Source organism: Anabas testudineus, chromosome 12 (genome assembly GCF_900324465.2).
Source record: "Anabas testudineus chromosome 12, fAnaTes1.2, whole genome shotgun sequence".
Lineage (NCBI taxonomy): Eukaryota > Metazoa > Chordata > Actinopteri > Anabantiformes > Anabantidae > Anabas > Anabas testudineus.
Window position 1 is genome coordinate 6,785,508 of NC_046621.1, and position 20,588 is coordinate 6,806,095.

The 20,588-nt window shown below is 39.7% G+C and overlaps 2 protein-coding genes across 3 annotated transcripts; both read left to right on the plus strand.

The window, feature by feature from the left end:
• Positions 1-1,241: 1,241 nt before the first annotated feature.
• Positions 1,242-12,778, plus strand: znf532 (zinc finger protein 532). Of its 2 annotated transcripts, none has more exons than XM_026356664.1 (9): positions 1,242-1,543; positions 4,658-7,037; positions 7,381-7,562; positions 8,491-8,667; positions 9,368-9,530; positions 9,730-10,050; positions 10,172-10,284; positions 10,581-10,719; positions 10,841-12,778. In XM_026356664.1, exons 2-9 carry the CDS (start codon positions 4,689-4,691, stop codon positions 11,327-11,329), a joined length of 3,933 nt encoding a protein of 1,310 aa, XP_026212449.1. In that variant the 5' UTR covers positions 1,242-1,543; positions 4,658-4,688; the 3' UTR covers positions 11,330-12,778. The 2 variants fall into 2 exon arrangements, with proteins under 2 accessions (XP_026212449.1, XP_026212448.1); XM_026356663.1 differs by lacking the exon at positions 1,242-1,543 and adding an exon at positions 2,606-2,863.
• A 1,236-nt stretch (positions 12,779-14,014) lies between these two features.
• oacyl (O-acyltransferase like) lies at positions 14,015-18,737 on the plus strand. Its single transcript, XM_026355978.1, has 15 exons — positions 14,015-14,178; positions 14,594-14,727; positions 14,814-14,892; positions 14,992-15,127; positions 15,247-15,425; positions 15,593-15,805; positions 15,991-16,093; positions 16,181-16,282; positions 16,383-16,548; positions 16,656-16,735; positions 16,846-16,956; positions 17,103-17,226; positions 17,383-17,569; positions 17,837-17,979; positions 18,081-18,737. The coding sequence occupies exons 1-15, from the start codon at positions 14,022-14,024 to the stop codon at positions 18,183-18,185; spliced, it is 2,019 nt and encodes a 672-aa protein (XP_026211763.1). The 5' UTR covers positions 14,015-14,021; the 3' UTR covers positions 18,186-18,737.
• Positions 18,738-20,588: the final 1,851 nt, after the last annotated feature.

The window sequence follows — 20,588 nt, forward strand, 5'->3', positions numbered from 1 at the left end:
ATTAACCATAAACAAAGAAATGACTTATTATATGGGAAAATGTCCTATTTATAACAAATCAGGTATTGTTATGCTTCCCGGTGCTGCAGTGCTGAAGCTAAGCGTTGAAGCAATGCAACCAAACGTGCTTATCTTATACAGGAAATTCAGGAAAACAGGATGGCAAGCTTTGCTGCTTATAGCCGACATGAATGGAGGCAGCGTGATGTCATTTGACTGTGAGTCTGTTAGGGGCGGGGTGAACAGCTACCTCAGCCTCATTTCCTTCACTGAATCTGTCACACTGTAGAGAGGCAGGAGTCACTATGAAGGCCTTCCATCGTATACATGCACAGATCCAACTGCCTCACAGTGTTTAAAATCCATTTGTGTTGTCTGATAAATAAACGTGGTGGGTTTCTTTACATGATTATGGCTAATTAGTTTATGCTGCAGCATTCATCCTTTGAAAGGTCTGCCAGATGTATCAAGGACTGGTAGCAGGCCAAAGAGAGACAGCCTTATTCTGCTGAAAGACTCTCTCTGCAGTCTCCCAGGTAGGTTATGAAATACCAGATTTTGATTGTGTTTTGTTTATCGAATTATCCATGACAGATACTGTAATGTGATGTCATCTTTTTACTTTGACTCCCGTGTTATTAATGTGTTCATTTTCTTACTTTATGAGCTAGATAAGTAGGTAAATCAGGACAATAATGCTCATGTTTGCAGATGAGAAAAAGCATTAAGTCAATTTAAAGTGTTTACATGTGTAGCCATCTTCTCTTGCATTGCCTTTGTGCTGTTATACAGTGTAAGCGTGTCAGTATTTCTCCTGTGCTCTTGATAATAACAGGCAGCTGGATTGCAATACAAGTTCCAATACAAGCCACACATAAGACCCCGTGACCTTGGTAAATGCAGCATGCAGATTGGCAGCTGGGTCGACCCAGAGGCCTGAGCTATTTATATATCATGTTAGTAATATGTAATGATATTGATCCTGATGAAAGATGCAAGATCGAGGCTAGTTTATCAGCACAATCTGGGCAAACATTATCTGCATAATTACACTTAAAATACTAATAGATTTGCCTATATTCTGTATATTCAAACCTATGTAATACTGCTCTCCTGTTTGTTTCCTTTTCTTCCTCTCGATCTCCCCCACCTTCCTCTGTCTCTATCTCCCTCTCTCTCTCTTCTTTCTCTGCACCAGCTGCTGCTGCTGCTGCTCCAGAGCCAGAGTGGAGAGTCCCCTCACCCCCCTGCACAGACAGAGACAAAAGGCCTGATTCGTCTGCTGAACACTGCCCCCTCTCTCCATCCGTCCCTTCATGCACTGCCGTGGTGGCGGCGGGGGTTTCAGGAGAAAACGAGGCCTGGACTAGGACTAAAATCTAGGACTGGTCCAGTAAAGGAGAAAGAGGAGAGAGGGGGAGGGGAGGAGGAGGAGGATGGGGGCTGGAATGGTTGGGGGCTGAGTAAAGGCAGGTGCTGAGGCCTCTACAGGAAGACTTTTTTACCTGATTATCTCTCAGAGTGGGAAAATAATCTGACAAGGGTATGCCACATTTACTTCTATATATGCATGAATGTGCATGTGTATGTGTGTCCATGTGGCGCCATATTTTGGGCAGGGGTGGCATGTGTGTAATGGAAATCTGGGGAGGATGTGCATGAATGGCCTGTGTTTGCCCACTTCTGATTGTCTGCGTTGGATTCTGACATTAGTTGTCTTTATATGATAGTGCAGGGTGTGATGCTGTTGATGGGCAGAATCGAAGTTTTCGTTTTCAGAGAGTTTACCAGCATGTGGTGCAGGATCTGACTGAGAAACAGGCCAAGGCACCAGACAGAGCTTCTCTTCTTTCAGTGTATTTAGTTACTGTTACTATCAATCATCACTTTGCACATGATTTGATTTCTTGTCAGATGTTACCACTTGTAACTGTATTTTATTTAACATCATTTTAATTGCTTGTCCTGTTTTTCATTATTATTTTTATTTGTATCAAGGTAACTGCGCTCACCCAAACACTGTGTGGCCAAATCTTTTGGTGCAAGTGACAAGACTAGGGAATCTCCTTTCTCTGTGTCTCCATCCATCTTTAAAATGCTGTGTGTTCTTATTTCTCTAAAGCTATATGCCAGTGTTGTGTAGTTTGGTGAGAAATGCTGCAGTGATTCTTGGGAGGTGGGCACGCTGCTCCTGCCTGTGTCTTTCTGAGGCCGTACTGCAGCGCAGGGCTTTATGTTGGGTGACCAGAACCAGCTTAAACCGGTTTGAGGCAGACGGAGGGCTGACAGGAACAATGCCGTCTCTGTGCAAGACCGAGGGAAAGAGATAGCCCAGGCTGCTCCATGGCAGCCCCTTCACAGCTCAGCCACTGGCTGTCATGGCAGATGCACATACCCTGCTGCTGGCTGGATGTCAATGTGCTATGCAGTGCCCTTCACAGCGATGGGAGCAGGGAGATTTGGGAAGGCACAAGGGCAGCACAAGGGGGATGTGGCTGCCCGAGAGTCTGTGACTCTGCAGCCTAAAGCCTGACACACACACACACACACACACACACACACACACAGGAGCATATGATCTATCTGTCTATTTGTATGTCTGTGTGCTGCTAGAGGTGCAGAGAGTAACTAACGAGGATCCTTACCAGGAGCCACACCAGCAACCAGATCCCTGGATGTAACCTGACCCTGAATTCTGGGCCTTTGCCTGGTTGGGAAGGAACAGGGCTTTTTTTTTCCAGGAAGGGTGGGGTGAATGGATTTTTTTGTGGGTTAGAAGTGTTGTGACTGTGTTTGTTGCAGGATGGAAGGAAGGAAGGAAAGAAGGTTTGGCTAGTGGCTGGAGAGGGACGGAGGCAAGAGGGTGAGGAGTGGCTGATTCACTTGCATGTTTCCACCATTGTTATTTTACATTCACTTTACTGAGATTGCAGTTGTCTATTACACAGTGTGTGGATTTCAGCTAGTATCACAACGCATGGGTATTAAACAGCTGTGGCTAGAAAGAGTTCTGCGTTGGGAATTTTTAATGTTTGTGTTTAACATTCATTTACTTCCTACGTCAAGCTGCTCTGGCTGCGACTAGCTCTTCCTTCCACCAGGCCTTTCTCTCTCTCTCTCTGCTGCAGCTTCACACAGCTCAGCAGCCATTTTTCCCCTCCCTGCATTTCTCGCCTGCCCTCTCCCTCCATAATATTTCTCCCTCTCTCTGTCACATTTTTCACGTTAACCTCATCGTCACATCTATCCCATCATGTGGATTGAGAAGAGCTGCTTTTTCAAACCAATGTCGAGGCTGGGAAATGTGTGTTTGTGCGTGCAGATATGGTTGCCATGCATTTGGATCAAAGAGCAGTACTGGTTTAGCCGCATGTATGAGCTGTGGCTTTTGTCCCCAACAGTCATGGTACAAACACAATCAATTGCTGTCCCATCATATGTTATGCACAGTGTTCACTGCAAAAAAATAAAGAGTGGTTTGTTTCTGAAGAATGATAACTCACTGAAAGCACGGAAACTTTTTCTTATGATGAATGTTGCTAAAACTTGCTGTTTTATGATGAATACATGTTTACATGTTTTCTTCTATTATCATTTTCATATTTACACTTCAGAATTCATTCAGCTTAGTTACTGTTCACATTTTATGTTAATGGATACACTCTACAATCTACTATTTTGTATTAACCCATCATTCAAATATGTTTTTCACTAGTACATTGGTATACTATGTCCATATTTCCATTTGTTTTAGTTATGGTAAAGCTGAGCATGTAGTTTCTAAAGTATTAAATGAGTATAAAAGTTTAAATGTTTGCCATACGTCCACATCAAAATGTCACATCTACGCTCTGTGTGGATCAACATATGGTGCCATAGTGTTTCTCTTTAGTCATAGGTCAATAAAGGTACAAAATGTCTTTCCTTTATGTACCTACTGGATATAAGGTGGTCTCATTTTTCATGAGTTGTATTTAAAGAGAAGGAGAGAGCACTTATCTCACAATGCAAATGCACACATGAAACACAAAGCATCAAGCAGCAATGACGTGGTTATCATGGTTAACATGATGTTTCATATACTGTCCTGTATGTGAAAAGTAGCACACCATTTGGTGAGAAGTGGAACTGCAAAACTAAACGTCAGCTGAATGATCTATATGCTTAGATCAAACGTAGGCTCATAAAAATCAGCTGAAGTAATAACAGTTAAAAATTGTGGCTTTATCACATGGTAATATTGTTTATTATTACTATTATTACCATACCTTCTGTTTATAGTCATAAATCAAAACTCGTCAAAAGAGGTTTGGCAGTATTATTTTAGTCATTATTTCTAAATTGTCAATTTAATCAGAACACACTATTGGTATAATTTACATCTACTTTTAATCTTATCCTAGTATTTAGCACTAAATACGACATGAATTAAAGAAACATATAGAAAAATATATGGCCAAGCTTTTCAATATTGAAGACTGTACTATATACATATATTGGTTAGGTTCAGACAGGTGTATAGAAGTAATTTACAAACATATATGTTACATAGTTATGAAGTATGTGGAGTTTCATTCTGAATATACAGTTTAAAAAGTATAGTTTACATCAATTACTTAGATAATTAATTATACCTAATTTTTTTTCTGTTCTACAGGTAATCTCCTTATCAGTATAGGAGCCGCACCATGGGAGATATGAAGACGCCAGATTTTGATGATCTGCTGGCAGCCTTCGACATCCCCGACATGGTGGATCCTAAAGCTGCTATTGAGTCTGACCATCACAATGACCATGATGGACAGCTTAAACAACCCAGTAGTGGGGGGACTGCGAATGAAGACGAGGTCCACAACAACTCAGCAGGACATGATGTTGGCGTTAGCGTCATTGTCAAGAACATTCGAAACACAGAAGCTAGTGAGCATGGTGATACCATGTCAGAGACGGATGGGGATTTCCATCCACAACCTGAACCCCATTCTGTTGGCTCTGACAATAGACTTCATAATGGCTTCTTGCCCAGCATGCCACTTGATACTCATCACAGCAAGAATGGATGGAAAGCTACTAGAAAGGAACAGCCAGTTAACAACCCATCACCTACCTTCAATCAGTTCAGTCCCATCTCCAGTGCTGAAGAGTTTGATGATGATGATAAAATTGAGGTAGATGACCCCACGGACAAGAACGTTGGTCAGTCAACATTTAAGTCCTCTATCAAGAGAGAGGACAAGATTTCTAAATCAATGATATCAATGGAAAACATTTCTAAGCCCAGAGCAAAAAGAGACCAAAAACCAGATCAAAACAACAACAGAGATACTCTGGGGAGTTACAAGTCCAATGACCCCCCTCAGTCAAGCTTACCTAAGGAGGAACTTAAGGCAACTGACCTTAAATCTCATGATCAGCAGTACAAAGAGGCTGGAGAGTCATTGGCGCATGTTAAGACGTCAAGTATCCCCCAGGTCAAAGCCAAATCCTCTGCAAAACTTTCTTCTTGTATAGCAGCCATAGCGGCCCTCAGTGCTAAAAAGGCCAGTACAACGGACTTGGATATATTAGATTTTCCGACAACACAAAAAGAATCCAGCCACGCCAATGAACATCCCAGAGCTCCAGAGAAGTCACAGGAGCAGGAGTCCGCCCTAGAGTTTGCGAAACGGATGTTGACAAGACCGTCAGACAGCCCCTCTAGCGTCACGAGTGAAGGTAGTAGCAAAGGTTCCCCTGCCTCCAGCACAGACACCACCCCTGTCATCCCAAAGGTCAGGATAAAGACAATAAAGACCTCATCTGGACAAATAAAGCGTACTGTCACCCGAGTCCTCCCAGAGTTTGACCCTGAGGGTCTAAAAAAAGGAGAGAATAGTTTATCTGTGATTGCAACCACCAGTGCAATTTTTTCATCTTCCACAAGGACCTCTTTGCCAACCACTGTAGTCGCCACTACTGGAGGACCTTCAATTGAAATAACAAAGCAAATGACAATTAAACCTGTGGCAACAGCTTTCTTGCCTGTCTCTGCAGTCAAGACAGCTGGTTCACAGGTTATCAACCTTAAGTTGGCTAACAACACCACAGTCAAAGCAACAGTCATCCCTGCTGCATCAGTGCAAAGTGCCAGCAGCGCCATTTTGAAAGCTGCTAATGCCATCCAGCAACAGGCTGTCGTGGTACCTGCCTCCAGTCTGGCAAATGCCAAACTTGTGCCAAAGACAGTCCATCTTGGTAACCTCAATCTTCTGCCTCAGACTGTATCCTCTGCTGCCTGTGATCTCCAACAAACCCTATATTCCTCCAAAAAGCCCCAGCATCAACAATCACAGCATCAAGTAAAGCAACAGACAATTCTTACTAACCAGGCCTCAAAAAAAGTCTCTAAGGTTCAAGTGCTCACCAGCTCTCAAAGTTCTGTAGTTGAAGCATTCAATAAAGTCTTGAGTAGCATAAATCCTGTTCCCGTGTACATCCCAAACCTTTCTCCACCAACCTCAGCCTGCATCTCTCTACCCTCACGTGGCTACAAGTGCCTGGAGTGCGGAGATTCATTTGCTCTTGAGAAGAGCTTAACACAGCACTACGAACGCCGAAGTGTGCGAATTGAGGTCACCTGCAACCACTGTTCCAAAAGTCTAGTGTTCTACAACAAATGCAGCCTCTTGTCTCATGCCAGAGGCCACAAGGACAAAGGGGTGGTTATGCAGTGCTCGCATCTAATCCTAAAACCCATTCCTGCAGATCAGATGATAACATCACTGTCATCGGGCACACCAAACGTTACCACTGCCAGTTCCACCTCTCAAACCCAGGCACCAACAAGTCAAAACCCAGAGAAGGTTGCTGGTGGTGGTTCCCAAACTGTAGTGATTTCAGCTCCATGCAGTGCTCCTCTTGTACCAGCTATGCCCTTGGAAGATGATGCATCAAAACTCTCCAGGCACTGCCTAAAATGTTTAGAGTGCAATGAAATGTTCCAGGATGACAGCTCACTAGCCATGCACTATCAACAGGCACAAGAATCCAGTGGGCAGGTATGCGTAGTATGTGTGGTGTGATCTCTTACATAATACAGTACATACAGAACAGCACACTGGATAATGTAACCAAAAAAAGTATTGGCTAGCAGTTGCATGTTGCAACAATGTCATTCATTTAGGGCAATCTTTCTAGCCATCTGGCAGGTCGAAGCATGTTAGCTCTGTGTTTGGTGTAAAAACATCTAACACAGTTAACATCAAATGATGTAAAAGAGAAACTATTTGTGTTCTGCCTCACCTGATCCTTTCCTCTTGTATTATTCTTGTCAGATAAGGTAACTTCTCTGGATCTATTCAGACACTTTGTTTTTCTTTCTTCCCTTCTCTGTGTCCATAGAAAACGTGCACTATTTGCCAAATGCTTCTCCCAAACCAGTGCAGTTTTCTGTCACACCAACGAATCCACCAGCACAAGTCTCCTTACATCTGCCCGGAGTGTGGCGCCAGCTGTCGATCTGCACATTTCCAGTCACACGTCACCAAGAACTGCCTGCACTATACCCGCAGAGTTGGCTACCGGTATGTCAACCTTACCTAAAATGGGAACATTATGGATTTGCAGTGTTCTCATATTCTCTGACGAAATTGAAAATTATTCCAAAAAAGAAAAAATAATAACATCCATCTAATTTCTAAACTATATTTTCTGTCTAGAGCCTAACTTGTCGTCAAATGTGAAAAACATATTCCCAGTGTTTTACCACTGAGCAATGTTCTTTTCTGATAATTGATCATACTCTGAGTTAAATGTCTATTGCTCTTACTTTTCTTTCAAAGTGGCACTTTTAATGTCATTTCTAATTACACTTGTTACATTATGTTTGTCAGTTTAACAAGCCCATATCATGGAAAATGATGTTAGTCACAATGAAACCTACGGGGGAAAATTGGACATTTGTGACGTCACCATAGTTACAAGCCATTAAAACTGAAAAGTCACCACTTACGATTAAATTATAAGACTGTCAAAATGTTATGAACTGAACATTGTCTCGGCACTGCAACTCAATAATGACTCACAATAAATTTTAAAAATGCTAATTAAAACACATGCACTTGAACATCATGGTTTGAAACTTTGAATTCCAAATCTGCATTATTCATGCATGCCTATGTATGATATGAAACTTAAAAAAAATATATATATATATATTAATAGTGCTTTGAGTTGCATTTAAGTAAAATGTGAGCCTGTGTAGCTATAATAAATGACTGGTTGTATAGACATGCTGTAAAAGTCTGATATGGGCTTGTTAAACTTACAAACCATATGGTATGATCAATCAAATGATAATCTTAAACTAGAAACACCAAAGTGCATATGTCAAAGTTAGAGAATGAATTGAATTAACCTTCCCTTTGTTAACATCTTATTTAAATGTGACTTTTGCAAACTCACCACTTTTTTTCTCACTCTGGTCTTTGTCTACATCCATTCTTTCCCCAGCTGTATTCACTGCAGTGTGATCTTTGCTGATCTTGCAACTCTAAAATCCCACATCCAGAGTTCTCACTGTGAGATCTTCTATAAATGCTCGCTCTGCCCCATGGCCTTCAAGTCGGCACCTGGAACGCACTCTCATGCATACACACAGCATCCAGGAGTGAAAGCAGGAGAGCCCAAGTAGGTCTTTAAATGCTGGACAACACCGTGGACATGACTTAGATAAAATGTCAATCTACACTAATGTTATAAAGAACTTTTGTTGTGTGCATATACTTTTAATTTAAAAGATTTTTTCTGCAAACTACACACATAAACAGAAATATATATTTATACACCCTTCCTTTCACACAAGCATATGCAAGACACATGTTAAACAATATCCATGTCTAATGTCCTTAGGAAAATCATCCTTAATGCTTCATTATTAGGATTTGTGGTATTAGACAAGGTGGCTTAACAAGGCTTTGTTTTTCCACATGGCATCCCCACACTGACTTGCATACTGTCCATCCTCAGCTTTACTCAGAGATCAGGTGTTTAGGAGCAGGTGCTCCTGCGCTATTGTGGCGGTTTGCTCCTGGTTGTGCTCTAAACTGAAGCTGAATATTTGTCTGATATAAAACAAAATAAATGGACAGAATAATGTCTTTCAGTATGTTTAATCATTTATTTATATCCTATTACAAAACGTAAGTGTATTATAAGTGTGTTTTTGGAGATGAAGTAGGTGCAATAATATAACTTCTTCTGAATTACAAGCATTGCTCAGTCAAAGCTGAGAATCTCTAAGCACCTATTTCAGTTTTCAGATCTTTTGTCCATATTGTGACTCACAGTGCCTTTTTTAAAAACAGTTCTTGCTTTTTTTATTTTTCAGAGTGATCTACAAATGTTCCATGTGTGACACTGTATTCACTCTGCAGTCCCTGCTCTACACACACTTCGACCAGCATGTTGTCAATCACAAAGTTTCAGTGTTCAAATGCCCTGACTGCTCCATGCATTATGCACAGAAACAGCTAATGTTGGACCATATCAAGGTAGGCATAAAAAGCATTTCTACTTTGTTATGTGGTATGATAGTTATCAGTAACATTATCATGAACCAACCTTAACTAAAACCTCATGCTGTGACTTGAATGCTTGACAAAACAGTTGTATTTCCAAGAAATTCCTAACAATTTCTAATAAATAAATGTTTCACAACCATTAATACCTATTTTTTTAAATCATTGCTAGGCAATGCATGGAACCCTGAAGACCACTGTGGGTCCACCCAACCTGGGGATCAATCTTCCTCTCAGCACTAAGCCCACCAATGCTAACAATACTAACAACAACAACTCGAGTAATTATAATAACAACAAAGATGGAGGAAACGTCAACTGTCAAGACAGGGGAGAAAAGAAGCCTTCTCTTTCACTGCTAAAGAAAACCAACAATAATTGCTCAGTGGACCTCAAAAGCCCTCCCAGTTCAGGATACACATGTGGAGACTGCAACAGCTTCTTCAGTTCCAGAGAGGTCTTTGTGGCACACATGAGGCGCGAACATGACAAGGTGAATGTTTGAAACATAATTTGAAAAATTTCCAAATGACTAAAGGAAAGACACACAATGAGGACATGATGTTACTGAAAGATTTTTTCATACCTCGCACTTTCTCTGTCTCATACTGCAGATACTGAAGAAGCACCCATGTCGACAGTGCGACAAGTCCTTCAGTTCTTCCCACAGTCTTTGCCGACACAACCGTCTCAAACACAGGGGGCTACGCAAAGTCTACACCTGCCCGTGAGTACACACTGATCCTTTGCATGGTACATGTGTAACCATGCCAATTGGACTCTTGTCTGTGCAGGAATTCCTATTTCCTTCCAGCACTGTAGTGGATCATCTGTAGGACATGCAGAGCAGCAGCAGCTTTAATGGCAGGTTAAGAGTAGCTCAGCTTATATTCAGATAAGAGTAGCTGAGTGAACCCATCAGATGTGTTAAAAAATGAATGGAAAGGAAAAAGGCATTTCAATGCCATAAATTCAAACAAAATGCAAGGGGTTTATAATTGTTATTTTATTTTACTTTGATAGACACTGTCCAGCTCTCAGTCAGTCATTCACTAAAAGAGTGCTGCTGGATCAGCACATCCAGCTGATGCATGGAGTCAAAGACCCAGAGGAGAAGACTGTGAACTCTGATCATGCAGAGGCTTTACCTGACAAGGAGACGGTAATGTGGCACAAATATTCTGACCGTTTGTCAGAAGGATAAATGTGAATCATTCTGAATCCTTTGACTTTTCAACTTCATCATTCTCCTGTCACACCTACTCTCTCAATGTCCTCTACAGACCCCAAGCCTCAAAAGAAAGGCTGAAGAGGATGAGGGGTCTCCAGGGTTGAACACCAGGGGCTTGGACTCACAGCCGTTAAAGAGGCTCAAGGTGAATATCCTAAAAGTTCACAAGTGTGCTGTCTGCTGCTTCACCACCGAGGACATTGCTGCTTTCCACAAACACATCCCCCAGCACAGGTCTGATGGCTCGTCCCACCAGTGCCAGGAGTGTGGCCTCTGCTACACCTCCCATCGCTCCCTGGCCAGACACCTCTTTATTGTGCATCGCCTGAAGGAACCGCAGGGTCTTGCTCGATATAACGGACGGGGAAAGGACGATGAGAACCAGCTGGATGTCACAGATGAAAACAATGACGGGACACCAAATACCAAATGCAAAGTATGTGGGAAGATGTTTGAAACAGAGGGATACCTCAATACTCACATGAGGACACATGGGATGGCATTCATCAAGTCAAAGAGACTGAACACAGCCGAGAAGTGATGACCACCCTTTAGAACCATTCCATTTAAAGCAGCACTGTTTTAAACTTATACAGTTTTTAAAATGTTGCACACACTCTGCAGTATGTTCAGTGACTGTAGTTATGCTGTATATACATATTGTACATATACAATATGTATACAATATACACAGCACACAGATGTGTAATACATGTCCAAGTCACTTTATAGTGTTTCTTTAAGTAAATGGGTTAAGATAGTTTTTTGTACACACATAGATGTTTCTATAGGCCTTGAATAGATCATTTTATAGAAGAGCTTTTTATTTTAAACATGTCCCATTGTCTTCTCACTAGGACAAGACAGTGTATAGATATATTGTTGTAATGGGATTAATCCTCATACGGTCAGCAGTGTTCTGAAGTTTCAATGCTGCTAATGTCCAATGAATGTCTGGTAGAAAAAATACATAACACTTAGTGTGCTTCAGGTTTCATTAGTATACAGTATAACACACCAGAGCATCGATTTCACCTTAAAAGCTGAGTGGGAGTCACATCGAGTATTGTTAACGTTTTGTTTTTGTTTTTTGTTTTTTTATTTCACTAATAACTTGCATTTGACACTGAGCCCTTCACGGCTTCTACAGTGAAACTGTAGATTCGGTTCTGGACTCTTTCTACTGCATCCTGATACAGATTTCAGGACAATCAGTCAAAACATAATTTACATATCAAATGCACATCCGACAACAAAAACTAATCTTATGACTGTGTTCAAAGCTCCCAGTTTTGTAGATGAATGCATCAAATTTTTAACTCTTTGAATGACATTAGACAAACATGAGCTAAATTTGGACATTTTGATCAAATACTTTGTAAGATTGGGAACATTTTTATATCATTCATGTCTTAAAACATTAGAAACAGCAGCTGTGTGAGATTATAACTCACTTAAAAAAATATCTGTTTACCTGAATATTTATAATAAATGATACAAAGCACTTCATCTATCACTACAGCACAATAAAAATAAAATTGTAATGGTGGAGTATGTCTTAACTAATTATCATTTTCTGTCTTTTATCATTTGCTTTTTAGATTTGTTTGTGATATGTTTTTCTTAATGTGCAATCATGATGAATGTCCATTGACAGGAATACACTGACAACATGATCTAAACTGAAAAAACAAACAAACGTGAATGTAAACATGGCTGTGAAACGAAATTATTTATAATTAAATGAACAACAACTTGGAAAGTTGTAAGAATATCATCTCCAGATTGTTTTCCATTACCTCCTGTGTTCCAAGCATTTCCACAAAAACATAAAAATTTACATATATATATATATATATCATCACTCAGTTTCTACTTCGACATTAGAACTCTGTCTGGAGATGTAAAACTGCATGTGAGAATCGGTCTGTGAACTCTTTGCTGATTACAATGTGACTTGCTGCTGCTGCTGTTTTTAAACAGTTCTGATGCTTGTGTAAAGCTTTTTCTTTGCTCTCAATAAATGATGAAACCTGCACATGAGACATCAGAAATACATCAGACATTCAGAGGAAATTATGAAGGTTGAAGGTCCTGCAGTGACGTATCAGTGGTGGTGGCACCGTCAGGAGGAAAATTTTAATGTCATTTTTAAAAATATGTTGCTCTGTCTCTCTGTTTTACCAAACATTCACACTATGGTGTGAAATGACTCATGTAAATCCAAGGATTGGGTCAACGGATGCAAAAGCAGATCTCTTTTTTCAATCTTGAGCTCAAAAACTATAATTGATTAGAGTGTAACTGCATCAAACTACATTTTCTAGGTTTCCTCCCTCACATCTGTCTGGTCAAATATTTTATTGGCCAAGCTGGCCCTCTAGTGGCCACAGTTGATTTACTTCATTAACTAAACTGTCTGATTTCACTGTTCCTACATCCACCTGAGAGAAATGATTCCAGCAACAAAATGAGAATTAGATGAGATTTTTCCAGCTGACTCATCCAACAATCCCAGGATGATCAGACAACACCAGGGCTGTTTAATTCTGCAGCTATTTAATAAAATGATGAATCAAAATAAAATTACAGCCGTACTATTGTAAAACAGCTGTCGTTCCAGTGGTAATTACAACTACATGCTGACCTATATAGTAAGTGTAGTCATTATTGTTCGACTTGCACTTTAATTTAGCTGATTTGATACGGAGACATAATCACAGAGCCTGGAGCTTTCTCATGTAACCAAACCCTGATCACCCCTGACGTGGAAAAAACACAGCTGTCAAAAGAGTTTTTAGTTTATTTCATTATTTTTTTGGTGACTTAGAAGAAAAATTTGAATTTTCAGCAGTGTTTTTTCCGTAAAGGGTACTTTAACCTTAAAATACAATACAGTATTTCTGCTACAAACTGTTTTATTTAATAATTAATTTACAAGTAATACTTGTAATAATGTGTGTACATACATGTGTGTAGTGTGTACATTGATTTTCCCTGCAAAGGAACAACATGGACTCAATAATAGCTCCTTTAAATTATGTGTAAAAATCCAAATAAGACGTTAAAGAAGAATATGGACACTCTCACTCTTCTGTGTGTCCTCTGCTTGTTGTATGAGACATTGTGCCCCGCCCTCAGACAGCACAGGAGGGAGCTAAAAACTGCTCTATAAACCCCAAACGGCACCTTCCTATCAGATACTTTCACCCACTGATCCTCTAGGTACTGAAATGGCCCTGCGCTGTGTGTTGTTCTGTCTAGTTGCAGGGTGTAGTACAGCTCTGGAAAACACGCAGACCTTGAATGCATCTCAAGGATGTGAAGAGGACACCGACACTTTCCTCAGGGAAATTAAACAGAGCAGCCCAAAGGAATACGCGGTTTCCAGTAAGTGTTTCTACATGTGCATGTGCAGTCAGTTTGAGGCTCTAGTCTGGCCAAAAACAACATAATATTCAGTTAATATATTTTTAGACAAAAGACTTCACATCACATCAGAAAGAAACGATGCACATTTACTAAATAGTACACTGCTACAAAGCTTTCAGAGTTTTTTAAAGATTGTTTTGATGTTTATGTGTCACTACATATATCAAATGCATGACATTTGTACTCTTTTGTATTTGATATAGGCCTTTTCAGCTGCCAAAGATATTTAAAGATTACAATTATTAAGAAAAAAATATTAACACTTCACATGTAGTCATATAAAAAAAAAAATGTTCATGGTTATTCCAGCAATTCAGTCTCTGTTTCCATCCTATGAGGTTATGGAGGATGTTTTTATTGTGTGTATTCTCAGTGTTTGATGCATTTGGAAAAATGGGCAGCAATGTTAAAGGAGGTAACGCCAACCAACCTGGTTTGCTACAGCGGTGTCGCTCTGCCCACAGTCCCACCTTCTCTGGAAAGTACTGCCAGGTGTTCATTAGGCAGGTAAAAACAAAAAAGCTGAAATTATAGTGATTAATATGTCATGCTGATTGTTTTTAGGAGACAAAAAGTTTTTGTTGTTACCACAGGAAACAGTCCAGTACTTTGTGGGTGTCTGTGTTCCTGACTCCTGTGGTGAACAGGATGTGCAAACACTGGCACTGTATGGTATGCAGTTTTAAATAATCTTTTTGTTTCTGAGTTCGCTGCAAAATCATTTATTTAGCTCAATAATTGTATTGTTTTACTTATTATTATTATTAACAGGGAGACTTAACTTTGGTCAGACGTCCCTCATTCCTCCTTTACCTTCCCTCCTTGTCAATCAGTCCACTCAGGAGATAAGTATGACTCACTGTTTGGTCAACACCATTGCTCCTGATGCATCAGATGTCATCTGCATGTCAGTATATTCCCTCTACTGTCCTAAATGCATGTAACTTTACAGTAAAATGAACTAGAAAAATGTCTCTACATCTGTAAATCTTCACGTGAGGGGATTTTCTTTCTATTCTCCTGCAGGTGTATGTGTTGCTTAATGGTAGCAGTTCCTCTTGTGGCTACTTTGTTGACAGCTATATCAAGATGGCGAAGGAACAGGGAGGTCAGTGCACATGAAAAGTCCGGTTTGAACAGTGGCCTCAACCATTATGGGACGGTTTCTTGCAGTGAGATGGAAAGTAGTACTTCAGAGGAAAACAGTAAGTACAATCTGCATTTTGTGTTTTTGTGTGAGTGCTTGTTCCACCATTATCAGTATGCATGTACTAAAGCACAACAGAACTACAGCACAACAACATTTGTGACCATCTGTGACCAAATATTAGGGTAATACTTTTTTTTTTATAGATTTTGTTGTCCTTTATAGACAGTACCAGGCACACACCACTGTGTTTCCCTCGAAGCTGGGTGTCCCAGTACCTGCAGGCGTTCTCCCTACAGACTACCAGCCAAGGTGTCTTCAGCACCTCCTCACCCATCCCAGGAGGAGGCTACTCCTCTCTAAATGGCATCCGTGCTCTTAGCCTGTTATGGATCATAAGTGGCCACTCTGCACAGTTCCCTGCGATAACCAACTTGGGTAGGACACAACTGATGTGTATCTGTTTACCAAGACTCCCATTGACTCTCATATATATTTTAATCATAGTTCTGAGCTTTTGTCTGATATTCATCTTTTGATATGAAACCCAAATGTCTTCCGTATACAGCAAACATAGTTTGTGCCTGTCGAGGGGACTTTAAATTCTCTTACCTATATTGTAGATAATGTCAAAGACTTCAAGAAATCCGCAGCAAGCAGCCCTCTGCATGTGTTCACCATCAGTGGACCTGCTTATCTGGCTGTAGACACATTTTTACTACTAGGGTGAGACTGCTACAAAGATGTTTTTGTGATTAATTTTATTTTGAGATGCCATCATAGCCTTTTCTTTTCATAACATTTGTGTTTCAGGGGTTTGCTCAGTGCCAGGTCTCTGCTGGGCTCCATCAACAGAGCTGAGGGCAGACTGAGCCCCAGTGTGGTGGCCAGCTACCTGTTCAAGAGGATTAAAAGGTTCTGTATTTTCTTTTTCTTTTTCTGTATGTGCCATCTGAAAACAAGTGATACTGTAAATGTGTGACATGTTTTCCTTTTCGTTTCTCCTCCTCTACAGGATTCAGCCACTACATATGTTTGTTATGTGTCTAACCATAAGCCTCGTCTCTTTGGTCCACTGGGGACCTTACTGGTTCCCATTTCTAGAGGCATTAACTGACTGTAAGAAGTATTGGTGGGCTAACGTATTACTGATTAGCAATCTTATTCCAGTTAATGAGATAGTAAGTTTAACCAATAGTAGCTCAGATGTTACTTTTAACACATATTATTTCTTGTTTAAGTAGATCTTCTGTATTTCTTAATGTTTTATTCACTGATTTCTCTCCAGTGTTTACCTTGGACGTGGTACTTGTCTCTTGACTTCCAGTGTTATGCCACCACTCCTCTGCTGCTCTATTTTTACAGATTGTATGTCCATGTTCATTTCATTTAATGCTAACATTTTTCTAACTAGTAAACAACAGCCACAGTTCGACCGTGTTGCTGTAATCTTATGAATTCTATATTTTGTTTCCCAGGAAGAGAGTTGTGTTTGTGTTTGTGGCAGGATGCCTGCTGCTGATGACCATTGTTGCTGGTGCTGTTACTACTGCACTCCTGCAGCTCCCAGTCTTTCAGCCTAATACAATGTAAGAGACAGGGATAGTGCTCTGACACTATTGCATTAAATAAATGAAGGGTGACGTAACATAGATGTCAAAAACTGTCCCCACCTTGTCTAACTAAGTATTAAAATTGCTCCTTTAAAATGTAATTGTGTTGTTTTTGTTTACAGGTTGTCTGACACGTACAACTTATTTTACTATGTGAAACCTCACACAAGATATGGACCATTTTTAATTGGGATAGTGACTGGAACGTGCATGACAACAAGGAACAATCAACTCTTAAAGAAGAAGGTAAAAAAAAAAAAAGTACCTAAATCACTATGCTTCTTATTTATTTAGCAGAATTTGGACCTCATCGTTCCTCTTTGGTGATGTGATGAAGCCAAACAGATTAAGTGCACGATACAAATCACTGTACGTGCTTCTTGTGTCTTGCTTTTTGTTCAGTGGCACGCTGCACTTGGTTGGTTCTGCTGTCTTTTACTCATGGCCGTCTTAGTCATCTTGGCCTACGTCCTCAAGGAGACTCCATCCTACCCATCTGTGCCACATGCTCTCTATCAGGGATTGCACAGACCGCTGTGGGCTCTGGCTTTAACCTGGATTATACTGGCCTGTGAGGAAGGTTATGGGGGTAAATCAAGAGCAAAAATGTTCCAGAGTTTAGTCAGCTGCTGTACCCAACATAACAACTTCACTCATTAAACACTAATAGATTTTTTTATTTAAACCTATTTCAACTTGCACAGTAAAAACACATGTACAGATGGGGCAGATGCATGTAACTGGTTTGTAACTGGGTTTTGCCTTTAGAAGATACTGATAGACTGATAGGTGTATGCATATTTGTTATGAGCCATTTTTTACTGTACAATTTCTTTAGTGCCTTTCTCTGTTCCAGGATTTATCGGGAGCTTCTTGTCTTTGGGTGTTTGGGTTCCAATTTCCAACATTAGCTTTGCTTGCTATCTGATACATCCCATCTTCATCATCCTCTACATTGGTTTGCAAGAGACCCCAATCCACTACACAGACCTCAACTATGTAAGTAGCTGTAAACATCCTGCTTGAGGCATTTCACATTTTACCATGGCTGCTTTAGACGTTTGAAGAAGTCAGTGTGGGGTCTCTTGTCTCTTTTACAGATGTACATGTTCCTTGGGCACCTAGTGCTGACGCTGTTGATAAGCTACGTGTTGACTGTGCTGATTGAGAAGCCCTACCTTCTTTTAAAAGGCAACAGTGCATAGATGAAAATTAAAGTCTCAACTTTTTTCTTTTAACATTTCAGAGACTGTTTCTTCTTGAATGCCACAGTCCACTCAACTATCCAGCAGCTATCTCTTTTTATTTAGCTCTGCTAGACCTATAAGTTGATATATTGGAAATTTACACCCTTTCCTCAATCCTCTAAATCAAAAACGCATGGCATCATCTCCTTTTAGTTTTCCTTTTGTTTTTTTAATATTTGTAATATGTTTAATAGTATTAATTATTTCTGGTTTTGCTACCCTTCTTGTCTTTTTCTTATTGCTGCATGATTTTCTTGATGTGACACTATTAACTTTGAATTGTTCATTGATCAGCTCTATTTCAGGAAATTATGCCTTCGCAAATTATTTATTTAAATAAATTTTTCTTTTAATATATACACATTCTCATGTCATCGCTTGTGTTAAGATCTCTTCAGCATTAATAAAGCTGCCTTACTGTAACAGAAATACAGTATTGAGTCTTTTTGCTGCTAAATAATACACTAGATTACTGAATTTCAATTTGGAAATTATTAAAGATTAGTGCAGCCCCAGTGTGACTGACTTCCTTGTGACCAAAAGTTCATTCCATTCCATGCCTCCTCTCCTTTAAATGGTTGTGGTGTAACACAACACAAACGACTTGTGCCATATCTTCGCTGCACTTTGCACGCCAGTGAGTCAGTATTTCTAAATGACACTGACTAACTCGGTGAGATCATAACAGAGGTTATCTATTTCTTATGACGCAAAAACTTTCAGCTATGTTTCCATGTAGCATTTCAGTTATTCAGTGCATGTGCTCTGTTGTGGATTGTATTAAGTTGAGTAATGCTCAGTGTAAAACCTCAAAGAAATAGCATGGTTTTATAGTTTAGGTTTGACTAATATGTGCTTATAGCAGTCAAAGATAAATGCTACATATATTTTGTCATTACCTTCATAAGATATTCAAATATTGTATCTTTCATTTGCTTCCTGCCTGAATCCCAACTGGAAAAGGTGAAGATCTCACATACCCAGACAAACAAAACATGATTGTGACGCACATTTCTTCCATGTGCAGGGACTTTAAGGTAGAGGGGCAGTCACCGGGCTGGGGCAGACTGTGCAACAACATGGTGTAAAAATATATATTGCTTTGGTAAGGTGATACTTATTTCTCCATGACTACATGAGGTCACGGGGCCAGGTGCAATTCAAAACCCTACAACGTGTTCAAAATGGTGCAACACGTCTGAGCATTTTCCAACGTTTAACAGGTTTCAGTTGCTGGTACTGCTACTACTTCTGGTTATGTTGCTGCTAGATATGTATTGTTGTTTTATATTGTATAATTCCACACGTACTTATAATATATGTAAATGTCATGCATTTTACACATCAGCTGATACTTAAATATGTTATTTACATCCACAGTAACACAAACACACATACAGTACATCATAAATATGTATTTATGTCTTATCCAAGTGCTGCTCAGTCACAATGAGTAAAACTTTATTTCTGTATTTTAACTACATTTCTCTGTCTTTATTTATAGCAAAGTAGCATCAAAAACTAATTGCAAGTTAACATGAACCTTTCAAACACAAACAAAGCTGCAGTAATATTCCCTCGCTTGCTTAGTGGATTTCAAGTGCATCACAAGAGCAGGCTTGCAGGAGCAAGTGTCACATAAGCTTGAAGTGTAGAAGAGTAAAAAGAACATGACATCATTTAATCGTTTGCGTACACGTAACCCTGTGTACGGCGTGTGTCTGTGGGGGGTTTCATTCACAAAACTCTCCACGGATTTTTGTTAACAGTGGGTTTGCGAACTGCAAGTGGAAGAAATAAAGTTAGAGACAATGATGTAAAGGAGCGTAGCTGCAAGATCAGAAAACGTTTAGGAAAGTTTCTTCATCGATGTAACATTTAAATAATTGTGATTATGCAAATAAATTAAGTAAATAAAGGTACCTCAGGAGAAAGACCATGTTAATCCAAACCTAATGGAGCCTCAGCTTAACTTTTTTGGAAGCATGGAATCAATCTTCTTCTATATTTCCAATATATTAAATATCATTGTGTGACACATTTACGAATAAACAAACTATAATTCAAAATAATCTGTAGACATCATCATTTCATGCCTTTAAATATCAGAAATGAAGGCGTTTATGACTATCATCAACTAAATTGAAAACCACCGGAACATTGAAATTATTGGAAACTGGCCTGTAATTTATGTCATTAGGGATTAACGTGTGTTCACTACTGATTAAATTAATAATTAGGCTAAATCATGGGTGAAGTCATATTTGTTCACTGTTCTGCTGAGCTAATTGTCTGCTAATAATTTTCCATAAAAGAAAAGAAAGGTCAGACCTCATTAAGCTGTTTGAATTGCAGTCAACT

Bases quoted from the DNA above. Each gene is read 5' to 3' on its own strand.
- znf532 (XM_026356664.1), top strand. From the start codon at position 4,689: ATGGGAGATATGAAGACGCCAGATTTTGATGATCTGCTGGCAGCCTTC. The intron at 7,038-7,380 runs GTATGCGTAGTA...CTGTGTCCATAG, and splicing joins CACAAGAATCCAGTGGGCAG to AAAACGTGCACTATTTGCCA. The intron at 7,563-8,490 runs GTATGTCAACCT...TTCTTTCCCCAG, and splicing joins ACCCGCAGAGTTGGCTACCG to CTGTATTCACTGCAGTGTGA.
- oacyl (XM_026355978.1), top strand. From the start codon at position 14,022: ATGGCCCTGCGCTGTGTGTTGTTCTGTCTAGTTGCAGGGTGTAGTACA. The intron at 16,283-16,382 runs GTTCTGTATTTT...CCTCCTCTACAG, and splicing joins CTGTTCAAGAGGATTAAAAG to GATTCAGCCACTACATATGT. The intron at 17,227-17,382 runs GTAAAAAAAAAA...CTTTTTGTTCAG, and splicing joins ATCAACTCTTAAAGAAGAAG to TGGCACGCTGCACTTGGTTG.